Source organism: Lepeophtheirus salmonis, chromosome 9 (genome assembly GCF_016086655.4).
Source record: "Lepeophtheirus salmonis chromosome 9, UVic_Lsal_1.4, whole genome shotgun sequence".
Taxonomy (NCBI): Eukaryota; Metazoa; Arthropoda; class Copepoda; order Siphonostomatoida; family Caligidae; genus Lepeophtheirus; species Lepeophtheirus salmonis.
The window spans coordinates 23,708,396-23,726,638 of NC_052139.2; the positions used below are offsets into that span (position 1 = coordinate 23,708,396).

Sequence of the window (18,243 nt, forward strand, 5' to 3'; positions counted from 1 at the left end):
ATTAAATTGCACATGATAATACTGTCTTGCAATATAATTACTCCAAATCAAATTGCTTAAAATGATGCTATTACCCATAGCAATTTTGTTTCACAATGAAGATGCACACCACAATTTTACGAATCAATGATATTACACCAATGATTTCGTCCACAGCCTTTTTACCACGATCCCTTTATAGTTAACCCCATTCTATACAGTTATAGTAACATCTAAGATATTTTCTAATTCCCTATTGACTTATGAACATTAATTGAGAAATGCATAATTATTTAATCTGATCTTTTATTACTATATTTTCAATTACTTTTAAATAGTTATGTATTATTTAATAATTGGTAACATAATTTAGTCAACCTACACATAATATAATGTATATTTATGTAAATAAAGCTCCCATGAGAAAACCTTTTTTAGGTAAACTTCCTTTTCTACTATATTAAATTATATTCAAAAGCTAATTGAACAATCGTGTGTGCTTATAAAAGACAGAGAGTAACCTTGAAGATTTGCTGCGAAGTTATAATTGTTGGACTAAGTGTAATTGGGGATCCACATCGGAGTTATTATTGCCAATGTCCTTGTTTATACCTTCTCCCTTGTCACAGCTGATTGTAGCTCAAAAAGATTCTTCAAATTGTCAGGGTTACAATGTTAATTTTCGGTTTTTTTTTTTTTTAAACTAGCCCAAAATACACGCAATTTTCATCACCATTCATAATAATAATAGTTTTTGAAAAAAAAAAAATATATTCATGTTGCAACTACAAAAGGCTCATCCACTCTACTCATAGTTTTCATCTATACTCATCAGTAATGATGTAAATCCTGTGAATTTTTTAGTTTGCCCATTGGATTGAAATTGGTTATCTCGAGAATGAATTATCTTTTCTTTAACAATTGTAATTATTATTTTATTTTGAGTAGTGACCATCTTTTTTTTACTAAATTGAGTTCTATTCAAAACCTGATTATACATTCGTGTATGTTCATAAAAGACGGAGAGTAACTTTGAGAATTTGTTGCAGAGCAATGATTGTAAGTCCTTGTTGGACTCAGTGTATAATTGGAAATCGACATAGGAGTGAGTAATTCTTGATAATTTCCTTGTTTATTTACTTCTCATCCCTGTCACAGCGTATTATAGCTGATGTAATGAAACGTCATAAGTGTTATTCTTTTTCTCCTTTTCTTCTTTTTCAAATTGTCAGTGTAACCATCTAGATTTTTTTAAAACATAACCATTATAAATACGATTTTCATCACTGCTTATCAGGATCCTTCTTCCACTTCCCAATTAAACAACTTGTGGGGTTTTCCAGATACAGTTATAGAAGTCTTCAGTTCTTGAGATAGGTTTTAGGTTTTTTTCGGTGTTTATCCACCAAAGTATTGGTCTCGACCCCTTCAAATCAATCTATTATAAAATTTTGTTTCCCAAATCACAGAATACTACTTTTTATACTTAATTATTTTATAAAATTACTATTTCAACACTGAGTAGTTCTGCCAGTCGTAAGGAATTTAATCTGTCGGAGGGATAAGTTATATTATTGAAGGAAAATAATTCCCTACGATTGTCACTACGTTCGGACATTTTGTCCTGACTCTTTCTTTAGTAATTAGGAATGTGAATCGCCACAAAACCTCGTACGGTAAAATATGTTTTGACTATCACCATGAGAGGAAAGAGTTGCGATTTAACAATTGTGTTGCTCGGTATTTCTGGTTTATTGTTATACTTTATTAAGATTGCTATTTTCGACGGAACATTCGTACATATGGATCTGCATCCACCCATTGTTCCAATGAATTTATATATTTTTATTTAAATGAATAGAATATGCTAACAGAAAACCTTTTACTTTTAACGTGCTGTTCAAGATCTCGTCTCTCTTTTAGGAGGATCTTTGGTTCACTCATTAGTTTTCGTCTCCATTAATGGAAGGATGATTCAGTGTGGACATACACTTTAACATAAAAGTCCATGATAGGGACTGCTAATCTTGAAGATCATTGACTCAAGAATTTATCAGCTGCAAAAACCCAATGAGAAATAGGAAGTTGTCATCTTCCAGCTACTTCAATGAACCTCTTGAATCTATTCCTCTTAAAGTCAACTATACCTTGTATTCTACCTTAAGAAAACTCTGACCGATTTGAGTCCTTCAGTGTCCTTGATATACAAAAAAACAACTCATCTCGAACAAATTAATATAATTCCATTTATAAGACTGGATTTGTACTATTCAGGTCCTTACAGCTTGGCAATTAAACATACAGTTCACTTCTAATTCCCAAGTAGTTATTAGTGATAAAAAAAAAGACTGAAAGGAAAGGGGGAAAAAGACATATAAAGTAATCAGTCCTAGGACAGATCCAACACTAGCATCTAGACCTTTTTTAAATTTTTCAGCCATTTCTTTATTTACGTCATAGATAAACCCACCCATTTATGAAGTAGTGCGGATTATGAGCATAGGCCCGGAAATTTAGTGAATTTTTAATGGAGCAATGAAACTGAGTTGGACATGGGACTATCTTTCTCTCTCTCTATAAAGTCCAATATATATGATTCATCAAACAACTTCAATTTATTTATTTTTTATCATGTTCTTGCAAATATATTGAACAAACATTCATTTGATTTCAAACTCTTCACAACTGGATTTAATCTTGTTATTTAATTTAGAATTAAATGAATCATGTTTTTAACTCTCTTCATTCTTATTGATAAAAAAGATTGCATATATTGTAAATACGTATAAAACATAGGGACAATTGAAGAAATCTTCAGTTACACAAAATGTATTTTTGCGGAATAATCTTTTGTTTGATTTTTCACATCTGCCTTGGATTTACTCGTGAGACAGAGATAATTGGCATCAAAGTTTATGATAGAATCAATTTACAGGGAGATTCCCGAGAATTTACGGGGTATCAGAGGGATTTACGATCAGAAGGATTTGACAATAAAGTTTGCTCTGCATCAATGGATGGAATATGGATCTTGTATGAGCATTTAGATTTTAATACGAAAGATGGGATGTCCTATTTTGCATGGGGCAATTCCTATGATGTACTGAACTTTGGAAAGATGAAATATCATACATCTTCACTACGAAGTGCTGGCATTGGTAACTTTCTTCAGAGATCCACATTAAATTTCTATGAAAAGGAAGGCTTTGGTGGAAGAGAGCAATACTATAGTGGGGATTTTCCTTTTTTAATGGAGGAAATGAACTTTCATTCTCTTATCATCACTGGATGTGAACCATGGACTCTTTATGATGATAAGTTCTTTGATGGAGATCGAATTTGCGTATTTCCTGGTGATGAGGATAGGTGCTATCCTGGTTTTTTCCCAAGGCACGAAGACTTTGGATATTTTGGCTCGAGAGTTCAAAGTGCAAGGATTGGATGCTTTTCAGAAGTCAAAGCTCGTGTATCCAACATTCTTCCAAATAATTTATTTTCTTTTGATGCCAACTCTACAGATGTTTTAAGACAGTTATAATTTGTACTGGGGCTATTACTGTAAATCAGGATTTCGTATTAGCTAAATCATCGATAATATTTTCATATTTGTAGTCGTAAAAGTTTGTGTTTTGTTCTTGTATTTTATTTAAATATACAATCTAATAATATTTTTTAAGAATTAATTTTTCTACTCTCAAACTTACTTTTAATAAGTAAGAAGACTATACTCAACATTTTTTTTTTGGACTTATAAGGGAGGAAGTGGTCAATCGGTATCTCAACCATTTTTGATGGGGATCTGTTAGTTGTTTTTAAGTATTGTTTTAGGGTCTAATATCTATAGCATTTCAGTGAGGTCCAGTCTTTCTAATCTTTTCTTGACGATAAGAGACGCCCCTTCGTCGGTGAAACTGTTTATTGTAGATTTTATTCTCCTATTACAGAGTGATTCCACTGCTATGATGAAGGGTGTTGAAGGCTCGAGGTTAGAGATTTTGAAACGGTAGCTTGAGACCAATATCCTGGTTCTAATTAACAGAATGAAATTGCCTAGCCCCGTATCTCCACGAAATAAATATTGGCCATAAGACATTAGTCTTCCTGACTACTCAACCTTACATTAAAGTTCAGAAATTCGTTAGAGCTCCTGGTTTGTTTGAATTTTATTCATAATTGAGTAAACCTTAACACGGGCTTGGATATTGAGTAGAAAATGAGCTCCATTCATGCTTTTGTTCATTATTGGGTGCCTGAACAGAAAAAGTCGAACAATTAATAGTATAAATCTTGGAAGGGTGTTCATTTAGTCATTCATTTTATTCAATACTTTTTATATTGCTCTGTAAAAACCTCTATAAATCTATTTATACTCAAATTTATTTGGATAAAAGTATTTTTTCCCGATAGAAGTCCTTAATGAACCACTCTCTAACTAACTATACATCCTCCATGAACTCACAAATATAATTTTACGGGAAAACATCATCATATACGATGGAAAAACATACATAATTATTTGATGTCATTTTTAGTACATCAAAATCTACTTATTCAGAGGGTCCGCAGGGGGTGGTCTGAAGGGGCTGTGCCCACACCCCAATTTATGAAATATTTACTTTTTACAGGAAAATTTATTATTTGATTTTTTTTTTCAATAATTTAATATTGGATTTTTTTTTTTCAAAAATTTAATATTTGAATTTTGGAATTTGTTTTCCGAAAAAATCTATATTTTGAGAATATCTATGGGGTTTTGATTTTTTCAATGAATAGCAAAGGTTTTTTGAAATTTTTCCCAAGGAATTAAATTTTTTGACAATAGATATGAATTTAAAAAAAAATATTATTTACACAAATCACATCAGTCAAGAATAATAAAATAATCCAAATAATAATTATAAAAATAAAAAATCCAAACTAGACAATGTAAGAATTTGAAATATATGTTTAATTAATGAAGGAGGAAAAGAAAAAAGAAACACCGGTTGATAAGTAATCAGATCAAGAAGGGAGGTTCCCAAGGAAGCTCTTTATAGACCCCTTTCTTTTCCTTTTCTCCAATATTTCACTCATATGACTCATCGATCATTCTATTTTGACGTGAAGATGCGGGAATCTTGTTCATTTATTTAATTCTATAATAATAAGTAATAACACAGAAGGGCCATCCCGAATCCCTCTGGTCTAGAGAATTACCTGGACCGCAGGTAAGCTCTATACACGGTAATAATTCATAATTTTCCTGTAATCTCTGACTGGGCAGATCTAGGATCTCCATTGAGTGAAGTACATACTCTTTCAGCTTTAGTAGAATAGATAATATTCTATTTTTAACACCATATATTATCCCTTGGACTTTAGAGATAATATATTCAATTTTCAGGTTCTGTTTGTATTTCAAAGACGTTGCAATCTGAAGGGCAGAGTTCTTGGCCGTACTTTCATGGATAATACAATCCACCATTCTAACAACGGGAACCACTTTTGAGAAAAAATATAACAAACGGAATGAGGTCTCCATGTTTTCTTTAAAAAAAAAAAAGAAACATTATTGACTCAACCATTTGTTTTGACTTATTTGTAAATAAAGAAGTGGTGGCCAATCAGTATCTTAACCATTTTTGATGGGAATCTGTTTGGTATTTTTTCAATATTGTTTTTGGGTTTAATACCTTTACCATTTCTTTGAGGTACTGTCTCTCCAATCTTCTCTTGGTGATAACAGACGATACTCGGTTGTTATGACCGTTTATTGCTGATCTTATTTTACTATTCGAGAGTGCTTCCACTGTTATCAAGAAGGGTGTTGGAAGGCTCGGAGTTACTGGTTACTAATCTCTTGGTTCTACTTAACAGAATGAAATTGCTTAGTTCCCCTTAAAAACACGCGTCGACTTCTCAAAATTGGGTTGAAGTTAAGAGGTTCGTTAGAATTCATGATATGTAGAATGTCATTCATAATGGATTCACACGAGCTGTCTCCAGTTCGTGTCCACATTTTTTCATCATCCCAAATAGCTCCAATGGTCCCATAAATAATCTGTCAGTCATATCATGAACAATTCTTTTCTCGAACTCGAATCCTCAATGCCCAGAAATCACTGCTTTTCTTCAGTCTAAGGATTTTTGAAATCTTTACCAAAAAAAATTAGTTTTTTACAATAGCTTTAGATTTTTGAATTTTTTTTTCTAACAAATTTAATTTTTTTGACACTAGCTATGGTTTTTTGATTTTTTCTTTCATAAATTTAATTTTTTTGTTGAGCTTTGGATTATTGACTTTTTTTTTAAAGAAATTCAATTTAAAAAAAAAATTAATTTTTCGAATTTAAAAAAAAATAATAATTTTTTAATTTAAAAAAAATATATATTCATTGGGATGCCCCAGATATTGCGAGGGAAAGGTTTTTTGTAACCAACTAAATTTGGGCAAACATGGATCACGTATTGGCCGTTTCCTTTTGTAAAAAATATGAACGTAATTTTTTCAGAAATAAATGTATAAAATGAAAAGTCAAAAGAGGTCCAAACCTGACTTAAAAAATCATTTTTTTTTTTAAATAGAAGCTTTATTTCAACTCTTTATAGGAACTATGGCATGATTCCTTCTTTATACCAATGAAACAAAGGTATTATGTCACAATTTCGATATCGTCAAATTCGTCACCCAAGACACAAATAGGAGCACGTGGATTGATTGAAACATTTTCGTTTTCCTCCATGATTCTATCAATCAATTGATGAATTCTTTTTTTAAGCCTGTTTAAATCTTTAAATGGTGTCGTTGGATTTCCCAAGTAAAATCCCAGAACCCCATCCGTTCTTTCTTCCCAATCGTTATCATGATAATCTGCTAAAGCTGGAAGTAATTCCAGTTTTTTTGAACTTGGATAAAGTGTAATTAATTGATGTAATGTTTTAGTTATACAAGATAACTTTGTTGAGGAAACATTCAGATCTCTTTCTGCTGACTCCATTAAATCAACAATTTTTTGTACTCTTCGATAAGTACTCTCTAATAATGTATCAAGACTTGTCAATTGCCCAGGAGTTTTATCTTTAAATCTGTTGAGCAATCTTTTTTCTATGGCTCTAAAAAGTGAGGATTGTTGTGCAAAAGAATGTTCGAGTTTTTCATAATCTTGGCGTTTCTTTGTATGTTGCTCAATTTCATTTATGTAATCATTGAGGGGGAGTTGAGCTGAATTATAAATGAGATTAAATCCATACTTAGCCTTAAGCCTCATTTGAAATTCTTGTACAAATATCCACAAAGAAGATAAATCGTCACTTTGCACTCTATATCTTTGTGATGACTTTGATCCAAGAATAGTTACTTTTTTTGTCCCCCTGGAGTGGCCCAATACGAATCCAACAGCATTTGTCATTGTATTATCTACTACAAATTGTTCAAAAAGATCTATAATATCGATATGAGAAGGACCATTTGTGTGTAAAGTTATTTTATAGGCTGCATCTTTAACAGGAGAATGTGGCTTCCAAGCAAGGATCAGCGGCAAATAAATGTCCTTTTTGATATAATTTGGTGTCTGATTTGCGAAAAACATAATTCGAAGAGATACATGATTACTTTTTGGAGCATAATCTAAATCAGCTAAATATACAAATGCTTTTATGGACGTATCATTCTCTATTTCTGGGATATAAGTAGTTCTACACTCTATTCTAAATGGTCCTGATGTGTCAAATGAAACTTTTACACTTTGTACTGTAGAAGATACAGAAATATTTAATTGGATTTGTAACATTATTTTGTCATCGTCCTCATAGTTTGTGGTGTAAAAACATCTCTGAAATGACTCATCTGTTTCAACTGTCATTAAGGAATGACTTTTCTTTTCTTTTGAAGTATCGTTATTCATATTTTCAATTACTTGGTTTAATCGTTGATATTCCTCATTGTACTTTTTATGGTCAATATTCTCTTTTTCCAATGGAGGGGCGACAAAAAAGGATGGGTTTGTTCCCAAGTAGGAAATATTTACAGTTCCATTAGGAGAAATAAGGGATAAAAGGCCTCTTTGAATAACTCCATTTGAATTGAAATTCCCTCTAAATACTCGTAGTGGTACAAAGGGAAGCTGTGATATCCATTTCAGAGTCGTATTCTCCATTAAGTACAGGGACTTGCTATCCGACGCTATTGCTATCATTGTCTGAAATGTATTAGTTGTAAAATAAACTGAACAATAGGAATACGTATGTTTGTAATACCTTTTTCACTTCTTCATCCATATTGAAAGGTGGTGGGTAAATAAGAAGTGTTATTGGATTAAAATTCAGCTTCTTTGTAAATAATATGATTCCTGTATCGTAGAGTATGAACAGATTTTTCATACATAGTGCAATAATTGTGTTTGGCTGTTGGGAAACACTTGAGGCTATTTCTATAATAAATATAAGAAGTAATTTAAACTGTTTAATATAATTTTGAGTCCAAAAATTATATTTCCATTTTTATCTATATTACCTTGAATATCCAGTATTTCATCACTCAGATCAACTCTCCAGCTCTCTGAAGTTCTACCCTCACTCTCACTATTACTTTCAATGGCCAATGATTGATATTTGTAGGAATTGAGCTGAAAGTCTGAAGAAAAAACAATAAAACTATCTGTTCTTTGCGTGTAAATAATAGGAGTTGGGAGAATGAATCGATCGGATAGATTTCTTGAAAAACCAAATGTTTCTTGTTCAAAAACAACTATAGCACCTTCCAGTGTTTGCACACAAAGATAGTCTCTTTGCTTCGCTCCTCCGAAAGGACCATAGGTCAAACTATAGCATGAATTTTTAATTGAGTGTTTATAAGCTAATTCTAGCTTCAAAGTCTCCTCATTGTTCGTTTTTTGAAGTGGAGAAAATACGTGGACACCCTTTGGATGCAAAACTGCAAGGCTGGAATTAGAACCCACAAATTTCCCATAAGCAACCTCCAAAATAGGTTCGTCAAGCTTGACTTCGAGTAAAATAGCACCTTGACTCTCATTTTCACCACTCTTTGGATCCAGTATCCTTAGAATACCAGAGTTAAAACCAAGAACGATCTGATCCTCAACGTTTCCTAGAAGAGAGACTAGGGTTGCTCCTTTTGGAGAAAGCTCGTCTGAGCTTCCGAAATCATTGTTGGACCACAATTCCTGAACATTGAACAGCGACATCCTCAATGTTTATTTGAGTTAAGAATATTGCAATTACTCAGGTATATTTTTAGAAAGGTAATCCTCTACCTTTTTACTTTCTATATCGATTTAATCCAGGAAACACATAGGATCCTACATATGTATATTAATATATTAAAAGTTTTCCTGCTATTCATTCCTTCATTTAAAAAAAATATTTTGTATTGGATACAGTCGAATCTCGATTCAAAGGATTTTTCCGTCAGAGTAAAAACGCCCCTTTAATTAATACAATAACAAATATTTTCCAATTGATAAAATAAACATTATAATCCTCACTATAATCCCTAAAGCCTTAATGTTGATAAAGAAATAATGTTTATTATATCTTGATCAAATATAGCCGCTAAAGTTGTCATTACTCTTGTTGGAACATTTATAATTAAACAAAATTTTAACACAGAATAATGATATGAATTTTAAAAAAAGTGAACAAATCAGTGAAGTTAAAATTTAAGTATCTTTCATGTATGAGAATAGATTGTCGTTATTCTTGATTTAGGCCTAATTGAAGTATTTATTATTCTAATAAATATGGGATCCCGTCTAGCCGTTCTGATTCTTCAACCGCTAGAACTGGAACCGACATAGTCGAACCGAGGCCGTAATATATTGCTTATCGGTCTCGGTTTTAGATTATGGACCCTGGTCTGCTACTAAGCTTATCTGGGCCCTTTCTTCAGCCAGTGTTTCCCAAAATTTACTATGCCAAGGCCCCCCTTACACTAATAAATTTTTAGCTGAGGAGCTGTAATTTATATAATTCTTCATCCCCATGTGTGTCATAAAAAAAGTTTTTATTGTCTAAAAATATAAAAAAAAAAAATATATATAACTTTATCTGGGACCCTCACAGGTTATTTGATTTAGAATAAATCCAGAAGGGAGTTGAGTTAGGTTTTTCAAAGGCAAGGTTTGTATAATTATATATTTAATTTATGTATTCATGTGTTAGTGGACCTCAACAGATTCAACATAATACCTAAAACATTAAAAGTTATCGATTACTCTGTTCCAGATTGTGATGAAGTTATGGAGATCGACTCAGAGACTGTGGCGATTGCTCTATTCAATACCCATAGCTTGAGCCATCATAAACTACCTTCACAAAACATAAAACTGGATCATAAGTCAAATCCAAGGTCTTGTGAGATAACCAAAATTGATTTTGAAAAGCCAGAAGAAGGTTGGAATAGTTTTCTGGCTAGATGGGAATGGTTTACAAGAATTACGAAAGTTAAAAAGAAGGGAGAGAGAGTAGACCAATTGTTCTAATAATGTGAGGTCGCACTGGGAAATGATTTGCTTAAAACTAGTACAATTGTTTTTGGAAGAAAATGAAAATGTTGTTTTGTCAGCCATTCAATCCGTGGTAGTCAAGTCAGAAATTGGCTTTGTAAAACAAAGAGGTTTATTTATTATAAAACAATTCCATAGGGAACTAGTTAAAGCATTCGTGCCAAGTGTTCGAAGCAAAGTAGCTATCTGTTACTTCTCAACAAAGTGCGCATGATATAGGAACGTTGATATTACAGAAGAAATAGTTGTAATAATATTATTGGCTGGAGTTAATGATCTTGAAATAAATTGATTTTTCCAGAGGATATTTATTGATACACCATAATCAATCATTCATAAAAACGTATTAAAAAATATACTCCGGTAGTTACTAATGAAGAAGATGGAGTTGGGCAGCTATAGTAGCTGGGAGCCAAGATCTAAAAGGTAACAGACCCTTTGGGTAAACACAACAAGAAATAATAATAAATCTAAAGTGATACAATATTTGTTCTCCTCAAAATTTGTTGTCTTGAATTTACTATTAAGTAAATTTAAAAAAAAAAACCACAAAAATAGCCCTTAAACTTAAAGGCATCTTACTATGATAACCAACGTCTTCCTACCAATGTAGATCAAATTCGAAAAACAAACAAATAAAGGCAAAAGCATAACCAGTCTCATAAAATCCCAAAAGTTGAATTTATCCCTTAAATCGAAATTCCACTGTATATATATTTTAAGAGACTTATTCAAGTAAATTAATCGAAAATAATTTAACTATACTAGTTGTCGAAAATCCTGCTTTTCACTTTAATTTGAAGCACTCAAATCTCAAATTCGATATCTTAAATTTCTTTGTGTTATGATTCTAGTGAAACAAATGTAAGGACATCTGGCGCCAATTCTTCAATTATGCTGCGTAAAAAGTTTCACTCGATATCTTATCAAATTTTCTCAATACAAACACAGATATAGCAAAGTCGTATGCAATTTGATATTTATATGTATCTATATAATGTATCTATTAACTGATTTTATATAGGATTTCTATGTTAATAAAGAGGATTAGGAAAAAAGTAGATATAGTCATACCTATATTAAGCTATCAGGCAAGGGAAACTGAAAAAGAAACGACTTAAACCAGGTTTCCTATTTTGGAAAAATTTTAATTTCGAAAGTTAGATACGGGCTAGATTCCTTAGTACGGCGAAAAACATAAAACAGTTAGTCATTAGACCAGGTTTAACTGTATTTATTTTTTATCAATAAATATTTTCTAGAACAGAGATTATCATTAACTTGAGTAATTTTTTAAGCGACTCAATACGTACATATATCAATTCATATGACGTCATCTTCTCTTCTGAAGAATGAAAGAATAATAAGAAGAGTTTCAGAGAAAAATGTAACTTCCTGAGGTGAGTTATGTGTACTTCAGTCTCTAGAGAGCTCACTAACAAAAACAAACAAACCAGTGCTCCCCCTATGCTACATATAGAATACCTGGGAGAGTTAATTCATTTTTGTATGTATACTAGAATGAATATTTTATTTATCTATTAACATATTCTACAAACGCATTTGAATTATAATATAGATAAGTGAGTAATAACAAAAATAAACAGTAACGGTCCTACATATTCGATGCTCCATGCACAAGCCAGCAATATTTCATTAATACGAACATATTGTTATTTTTTAGATCAAAAATATGTATACAAAGTACATCAGGAAGCACTCATTACAGTGCGACCAGGGATATTCATACAGACAGATAAGTTGGATGAACCAGTTTTTTTTTTTTTTTTGATAATAAGTGTATGTCAGCCAAATGTATACTTTTTTTTTTGCAAGATTCTATACTTTTTGTTTCATTCTATTTGTTTTAAGAAATGATGTCTATTTTCAAAGATTATTAGATAATTAAATCCATCATGTCGAATTCAAGAGATTCGAAAAAACCTACACTCAAGAAGTCACAAATAATTATTATTCTTGATGGATGTGTAATCAATAAGTTGATTGATTGGTCTCCATCTATTTTTTAAAAATGACTTGTTATTATGTATCTTTATCAAACTTACTTGTTATTAAGTATTTTTTTCAAACTTACTTGAACAAAGTTTTAATATTAACCAATTAAGAAAAGACAAATTAATTTCATAATCAGAAAAAGCGCTTATATTCGAAAATTAAACTAGCCACGATATTGTGCATGCTAAAAAATAGGGTTGTATCGGTCCTTAATAAAGTATTTACGATCTGTTCCGGAACACTTCTTCTATCAACCCTTGAAAAAAGGTTCTAAATTTTAAAACACTCTCAATGGGACATCATTTTTACTAATATTAAAGTAAAGTATCTCAATTTACCTACTGAATTACTTAAGTTCAACTTTAAATATCTTTCTTACATACAAAACATTTGTCTTGATCGGTCCCATAAAATATGTAAATAGGACATTTTATTTTATAGAAAAGGAATTTTTCTATACTCTGTCCATGATTCAAATTTAAGTTACGATCTAAGTTTATTTCCAGATCTGTATACAACAACCACTTAAGACCGAACTGAAAATAAAAAAATTCCGAGTCTCATCGCTACTAAAAATAAGCCATCCAACAATTTTTGATTTTCACAATCCAACCACGTATGTATTTAAATAAAAACATTGAGAAATTGTTTTAACAATTAATAATTTTTATCTTTTTTAGTAATCTCTATGTAATGTATGTTACAAAGGATTTTAAGCTACTGCTTTGAGTTATTTTAAAGTAAGTTAGTAGTGCTATAGTAAAGCACATATCATTTATATACATATCATTGTATCAATGAAGAATGCCACTGATATACAAATGTACTCTGTTTTCTTTGTTTCAGGTGTCGATATTTGCTCTGTTATTCGATTTTTTAACTTTAATACATTGAACATTTACAAAATTATGGTCGATTATTCTTTTGTATTACCTTGATCTTTGACGTTGACCTCTAACAATTTAATGGCCGCTTACTGTGACCATATATAATGTTTCTACAAACTTTAATCAAAATCGATTTTTCTTCTACTGCAATTCTGCTGATATAAGCTAGTAATTACCTCCACTTGTGCTATTTCAAGCATAGAAGATACCCTTCGTTATAGCAGTAAATCCTTTTCCTCCCCAAAACTCATGTAACAGGCAGCTGATGTTAACAATGGTCATATTGGGGATGTGAAAAACCCTTGATATAATAAATTTTCAAGAAGTATATGTTGGTAATCTGCAAGACATTAGTGTTCTAATGTATTATGTCTCCATTTTTAAAATTCAAATATATTATCGAGTAAGGATCACTCTACTTTATTTAACGATCTTGTTCAGTAGATATGTAGCCTATCCAAGTTGCCGACATATAATTTTATTTTTTATTTACACTCTCAAGGATTTAGACAATTTTTCCATCTTTGGTCATAATTCAGTTATTATACCAAAAGTCTCACTCCCACCTGCTCTACGCCTTCTCTAAAAATCTCATCTCTAAAAATAAGATACTAATTTCTGTGGTAGATGAGGGATGGAAACAGATAGGCTCGTATTATAAGATGTTTAAATACGAATCCAAGATTTACTAGCATCCTACAGCTATGTAACTATTTATTTTCATTAAATCTCACGATTATGAATTATATAATTTTCACTTGTCTATTCCACTAACAATTACGGATATGATGAGCCAATTTTTCCCAACTTAAGAATTACTTTTGAATAATTATATGGAATGACTCATATCTTAACACTTGAGCTAATTCGAATTCAACTTATACATGTGGGGAAAACTGATGGAGGAAAACTTAGTAGAAAAATTGACAGCTGAAACCTTTTTCATGAAAGTCAAGTCAATAATAGGGCTATTTATGAGCTAAAATATAAATTATATGTAGGAAGAATACAATTGAAAATAGAAATACTTTTAATTGTCCATATACTTTAGAGTATTTTAATTGATTGGTTGTTTATTTTCTATTTTTATCTACTCCTATTGCATCATTTTAGCAGAAATCATGTTTTCTTCAAAATTTGTTCATTGTCACAATTAGTTTTTGATTATGAAAGGTCCATCCAACCATAAAATCACTATGATAAAAGGATATATTAATAAAATATAATTGGATTAATGAACCAAAATATCATTAAATGAATTAATTAATATTTCAAATTAAGCTCTAAGAACTCATTCATCTTGCAGGTAATATGGTAAATATTGAATCCATACTTACGTAGTAATGTTTTACAATCTTTTAGGAATTTTTTTTGCTGTTTAGCTCCGTCAAAAAAGTTGAACAGAGGTGTTAGATTTTAGCATCTGTTTGTTTTATTTGTGTTTTGTTCATCATGATTCCAGCACAATTTGAAACTAAGATTATTTATGGTCGTACTAAGAGACCATTAAATTTTGGAGGCTCAAGGTCAAGGTAGGACTAAATGTCAAAAATATATAATCGAGAGGGAAAAGTAATAAATACACCAGTAGATGTGTTAGACTGCTTTAATTCCCATTTCTAAAACATTGTTGGCACAAAAAGAGTCACTACCCGAAGAGAAGTTATTTCCATTGTTCAAGGGAATAACATATGTTTTCTCCGAGGATATTATACCTCCTAACTTTATAGCAAAGCATTATAAGGAAGATGAAGCCTCTGGCTCAGATAGAGTCTTGGGAAAAGCTTATTCCAATTTTAGAGATGAAGTCATTCCGAAAAAGTTTGGACGTCTACCGAAATCACAGACAACAGGAAGAATTGCATTGATTCAAATGAAGGGAGATAGTACAAATTATAGCCGTTATAAAGCAATTACCCTTCTTAATAAACCCTATAGGATTCTCTCTAGAATATTGGCCGAAAAAATGGAACCAATCTCAACGCAAAAATTGGGATTGAACAAAAATAATTTTTGAAGCATAGGAAGATTTCCGATGTATAGGGCAATATTCAAGCTTCACTTGATACACTGAAAAGGAGAGAAATAAATTTGGAGCAATAATATCTATAAATTTCTCTAATTCTTTTTTTTATATTTTACATAGGGAAATTCTTAGATTTGTCAAAAAATGTCTTCCAGAAAGTTTTTTTTAAACCCCGTATGTCCCTTGTTATACAATTGCGCTTCAACCATCACATTGTATGTACTAAAAAGCAAGTCAATCATCTTAGAAAAGAGCTGTTGTAAGAGATGACCCTCGGTTCTGCTGCTTTTTATAGCTGAAGAACTCGTTTTAGTGGTTACTAAGAGGCACATAAGCTTTGGAGTCTCCTTAGGTGTTGGAGTAGTGCCCCAACTATCTCATAATGTCTAGAAAACAAATTCCAAAATTTATGTGAATCTTTCTAGAAATTTTATTTCGACAAAGTAAATACAAAATCGATACAAACATGAAAATAAACTATTTATTACTTTATCTTGATGACCACTAATAAAACATGTATGTAACCACTACTAAAAAATTGAGTAAAATGAAGGACTTTTCATGGAAGCTAATATATTTTTTATTATTTCTTCAAATGCTTTATATCATAGTTGAAGCTATGGAAGGGACCTTATATTTCAATTTAAAAAATATACTTTTAAAAAAGGTAGATTTTGAATGTTTTTTAGTCAATTCAACTTTTAATATTTATTAAGAAATTTAACAAAATAAGCTGGTTATTTGCGTTGAATATAGATCTCAATAATATTCCAGTGAAAAAATAGAATTGCTTATTAGTTTATAACTAAGTATTTATTGACAATTTAGATATGAAGGGATTAAAACAAGCTTATAGATGCTTCAAAATAATTGATTCCTATACAAACGCTTATCCAAGTCAAATAAAATTGCAAATAACACTGTTGAATCCTCACGGGCTTCCATTCTCGAGTCAATGGCTAACATGAAGATGAATTTTCACATCAATGCCTGTGCTAGGCTTATGGTTAGGTTAGAGGTGTTTTGTTTTAACGATTGACTTCACTATATACCCTATCATCAATCAATCTTCATCAATTTTTATGAGATTAATAAATACTTAAATTAGGGCCTAAATTAAGAATAATGAAAAATTATTCAGAGACATGACATGGAGTTGAACCAATTTGGGGTTCCCTGTTAGCCTACTGAAAGAACTTGGTAATATTAATAGCACAATTTATGACTTATGACCTTTTAAATTAATTATTTTATTTATTTTTTCTGTAAATCCTTGAAAAGTTTTGTGAAAAAAGCAAAATTTAGCAAAACTCCACTATTATATTATTGGATGCCACTTAGAGCCTTAAATTTGTATATATTAATTATTAACTGATTTACTTTTCCGTCATTTTGTCTAAATTTTCTATTAGATTGAATATTTTGTATACTAAAAGTTGACATAAACAGTGATATTCCTGCCTTTTTTATTCTCTCTCATTTCAATCTGTCAATCACATGTTCTTATAAAAAACAAAAATTCATTACTACATATTAGTGTTGAATTTGACTCAAACTCGATACTCAAGTCTATAATTCTCTGAAAATTACTCGAATGCTTTCGAAATATTACTTTAAAAAACTCAACTAAAATGGAGCTGGAAAGAGCAAAAATTGCAATATTTGAGTTTATATGAATCCCATCCGTAGTTGTTTCTACATTTTAATTGGGTCATTTGATGTTAATTTCCGCTTACATATTTTTTTGGGGGTGATTTTTTCTTTAGTTTAAATGATACCTAGTTTTTGAGAACTGCCTTATAGAAAGTATTCAAACTAACATAATGAAAAATAATTTTTTTTCTCATACTCAGTACTCAAAACCTCGAACTCAAAACTTATAGCTCTAATCTAACCCTACTGCTGGTACATACAATTTTATGCATGAGTGTTGGGGCTCGGTTTGAAAATCAAAGCCGGTCTAAGATTATTTTTAATTTCAACTAATTCGATTCTATAAAGAGACCTGTTCCGGACTGGGGCAAACAAAAATTTCATCTAAATCAGTCTCAAATAAAATTAGTGTCAGAATTGGTCTCAATTAAACTTCAATCTAGACTCAAGATTAATTCCATAAATGAATTGTTGATGAAGTCATTTGTGTTTCAAACTGGTGAGCATCGTCGCAATTCATGTAAATCAAATTCGTACATGTCATTAATGAGGAGTGGGTAGAAAATTGATCCATAGATTGAGACGGAAAAACAGGGGTCTATATATTGAGAACCTCCCTCCCCCTCTACCCCCAAATAGAGGTTGAAAACGATTAAATTTCGATCTGCAGAGCAGCGTTACTTTGTTTACATAGAAATATACCCTGTATTTTGTTGTTAGCTGTTTTTTCTTTTTTTCTTCTAATCAGTGTCATGAATGTTGATTGGTTTAATTAAAAGGAGCTTTTGTTTAGTAGTGAGCCATCTCTGACAAACGATTGAATCATTGTAGCCCCCAAAAGCCATTCTTGAACAATTAAATTCTTGTAAAAAAAAATTCTAAAATCCATAGTTGTTCACAAACAATTCAAAATCCAGAGCTGTCAACGAAGTATTCAATTTCAAATATAAACTTCTTTTGAAAAATAAATTCAAAAATCCATACCCATTTAATTTAGCTAGATATCAATGCGAAAAATTGAATTAAATTTCAAATATTAAATATTCATATATTAATTTTCTTGAAAGAATGAAAAATTCTTTAGTGCCTTAGCCCCTCCGGCCTTCCCCCAGCGGATGCCCTTGAATAATCGTTTAATGTTTGGAAAAGTTAAGTTTACTGCCAACTGATTTTGGAACAT

General features: G+C 31.1%; 2 protein-coding genes and 1 long non-coding RNA gene across 3 annotated transcripts; 2 read left to right on the forward strand and 1 right to left on the reverse strand.

Annotated features, from left to right (window-relative positions):
- The first annotated feature begins 2,775 nt into the window (after positions 1-2,775).
- Positions 2,776-3,647, forward strand: LOC121124375 (gamma-crystallin 1). Its single transcript, XM_040719528.2, has one exon. It carries the CDS (start codon positions 2,807-2,809, stop codon positions 3,515-3,517), a length of 711 nt encoding a protein of 236 aa, XP_040575462.1. The 5' UTR covers positions 2,776-2,806; the 3' UTR covers positions 3,518-3,647.
- Positions 3,648-5,850: 2,203 nt separating this feature from the next.
- LOC139906304 (uncharacterized) lies at positions 5,851-6,526 on the forward strand. Its single transcript, XR_011781733.1, has 2 exons — positions 5,851-5,901; positions 5,965-6,526. It is a non-coding gene; the product is annotated as an uncharacterized lncRNA (long non-coding RNA).
- On the reverse strand, positions 6,527-9,200 carry BBS9 (Bardet-Biedl syndrome 9). The gene is made up of 3 exons (XM_040719891.2): positions 8,471-9,200; positions 8,215-8,387; positions 6,527-8,156 (listed from the first exon to the last, which is right to left on the reverse strand). The coding sequence occupies exons 1-3, from the start codon at positions 9,159-9,161 to the stop codon at positions 6,612-6,614; spliced, it is 2,409 nt and encodes an 802-aa protein (XP_040575825.1). The 5' UTR covers positions 9,162-9,200; the 3' UTR covers positions 6,527-6,611.
- Between the last annotated feature and the right edge of the window lie 9,043 nt (positions 9,201-18,243).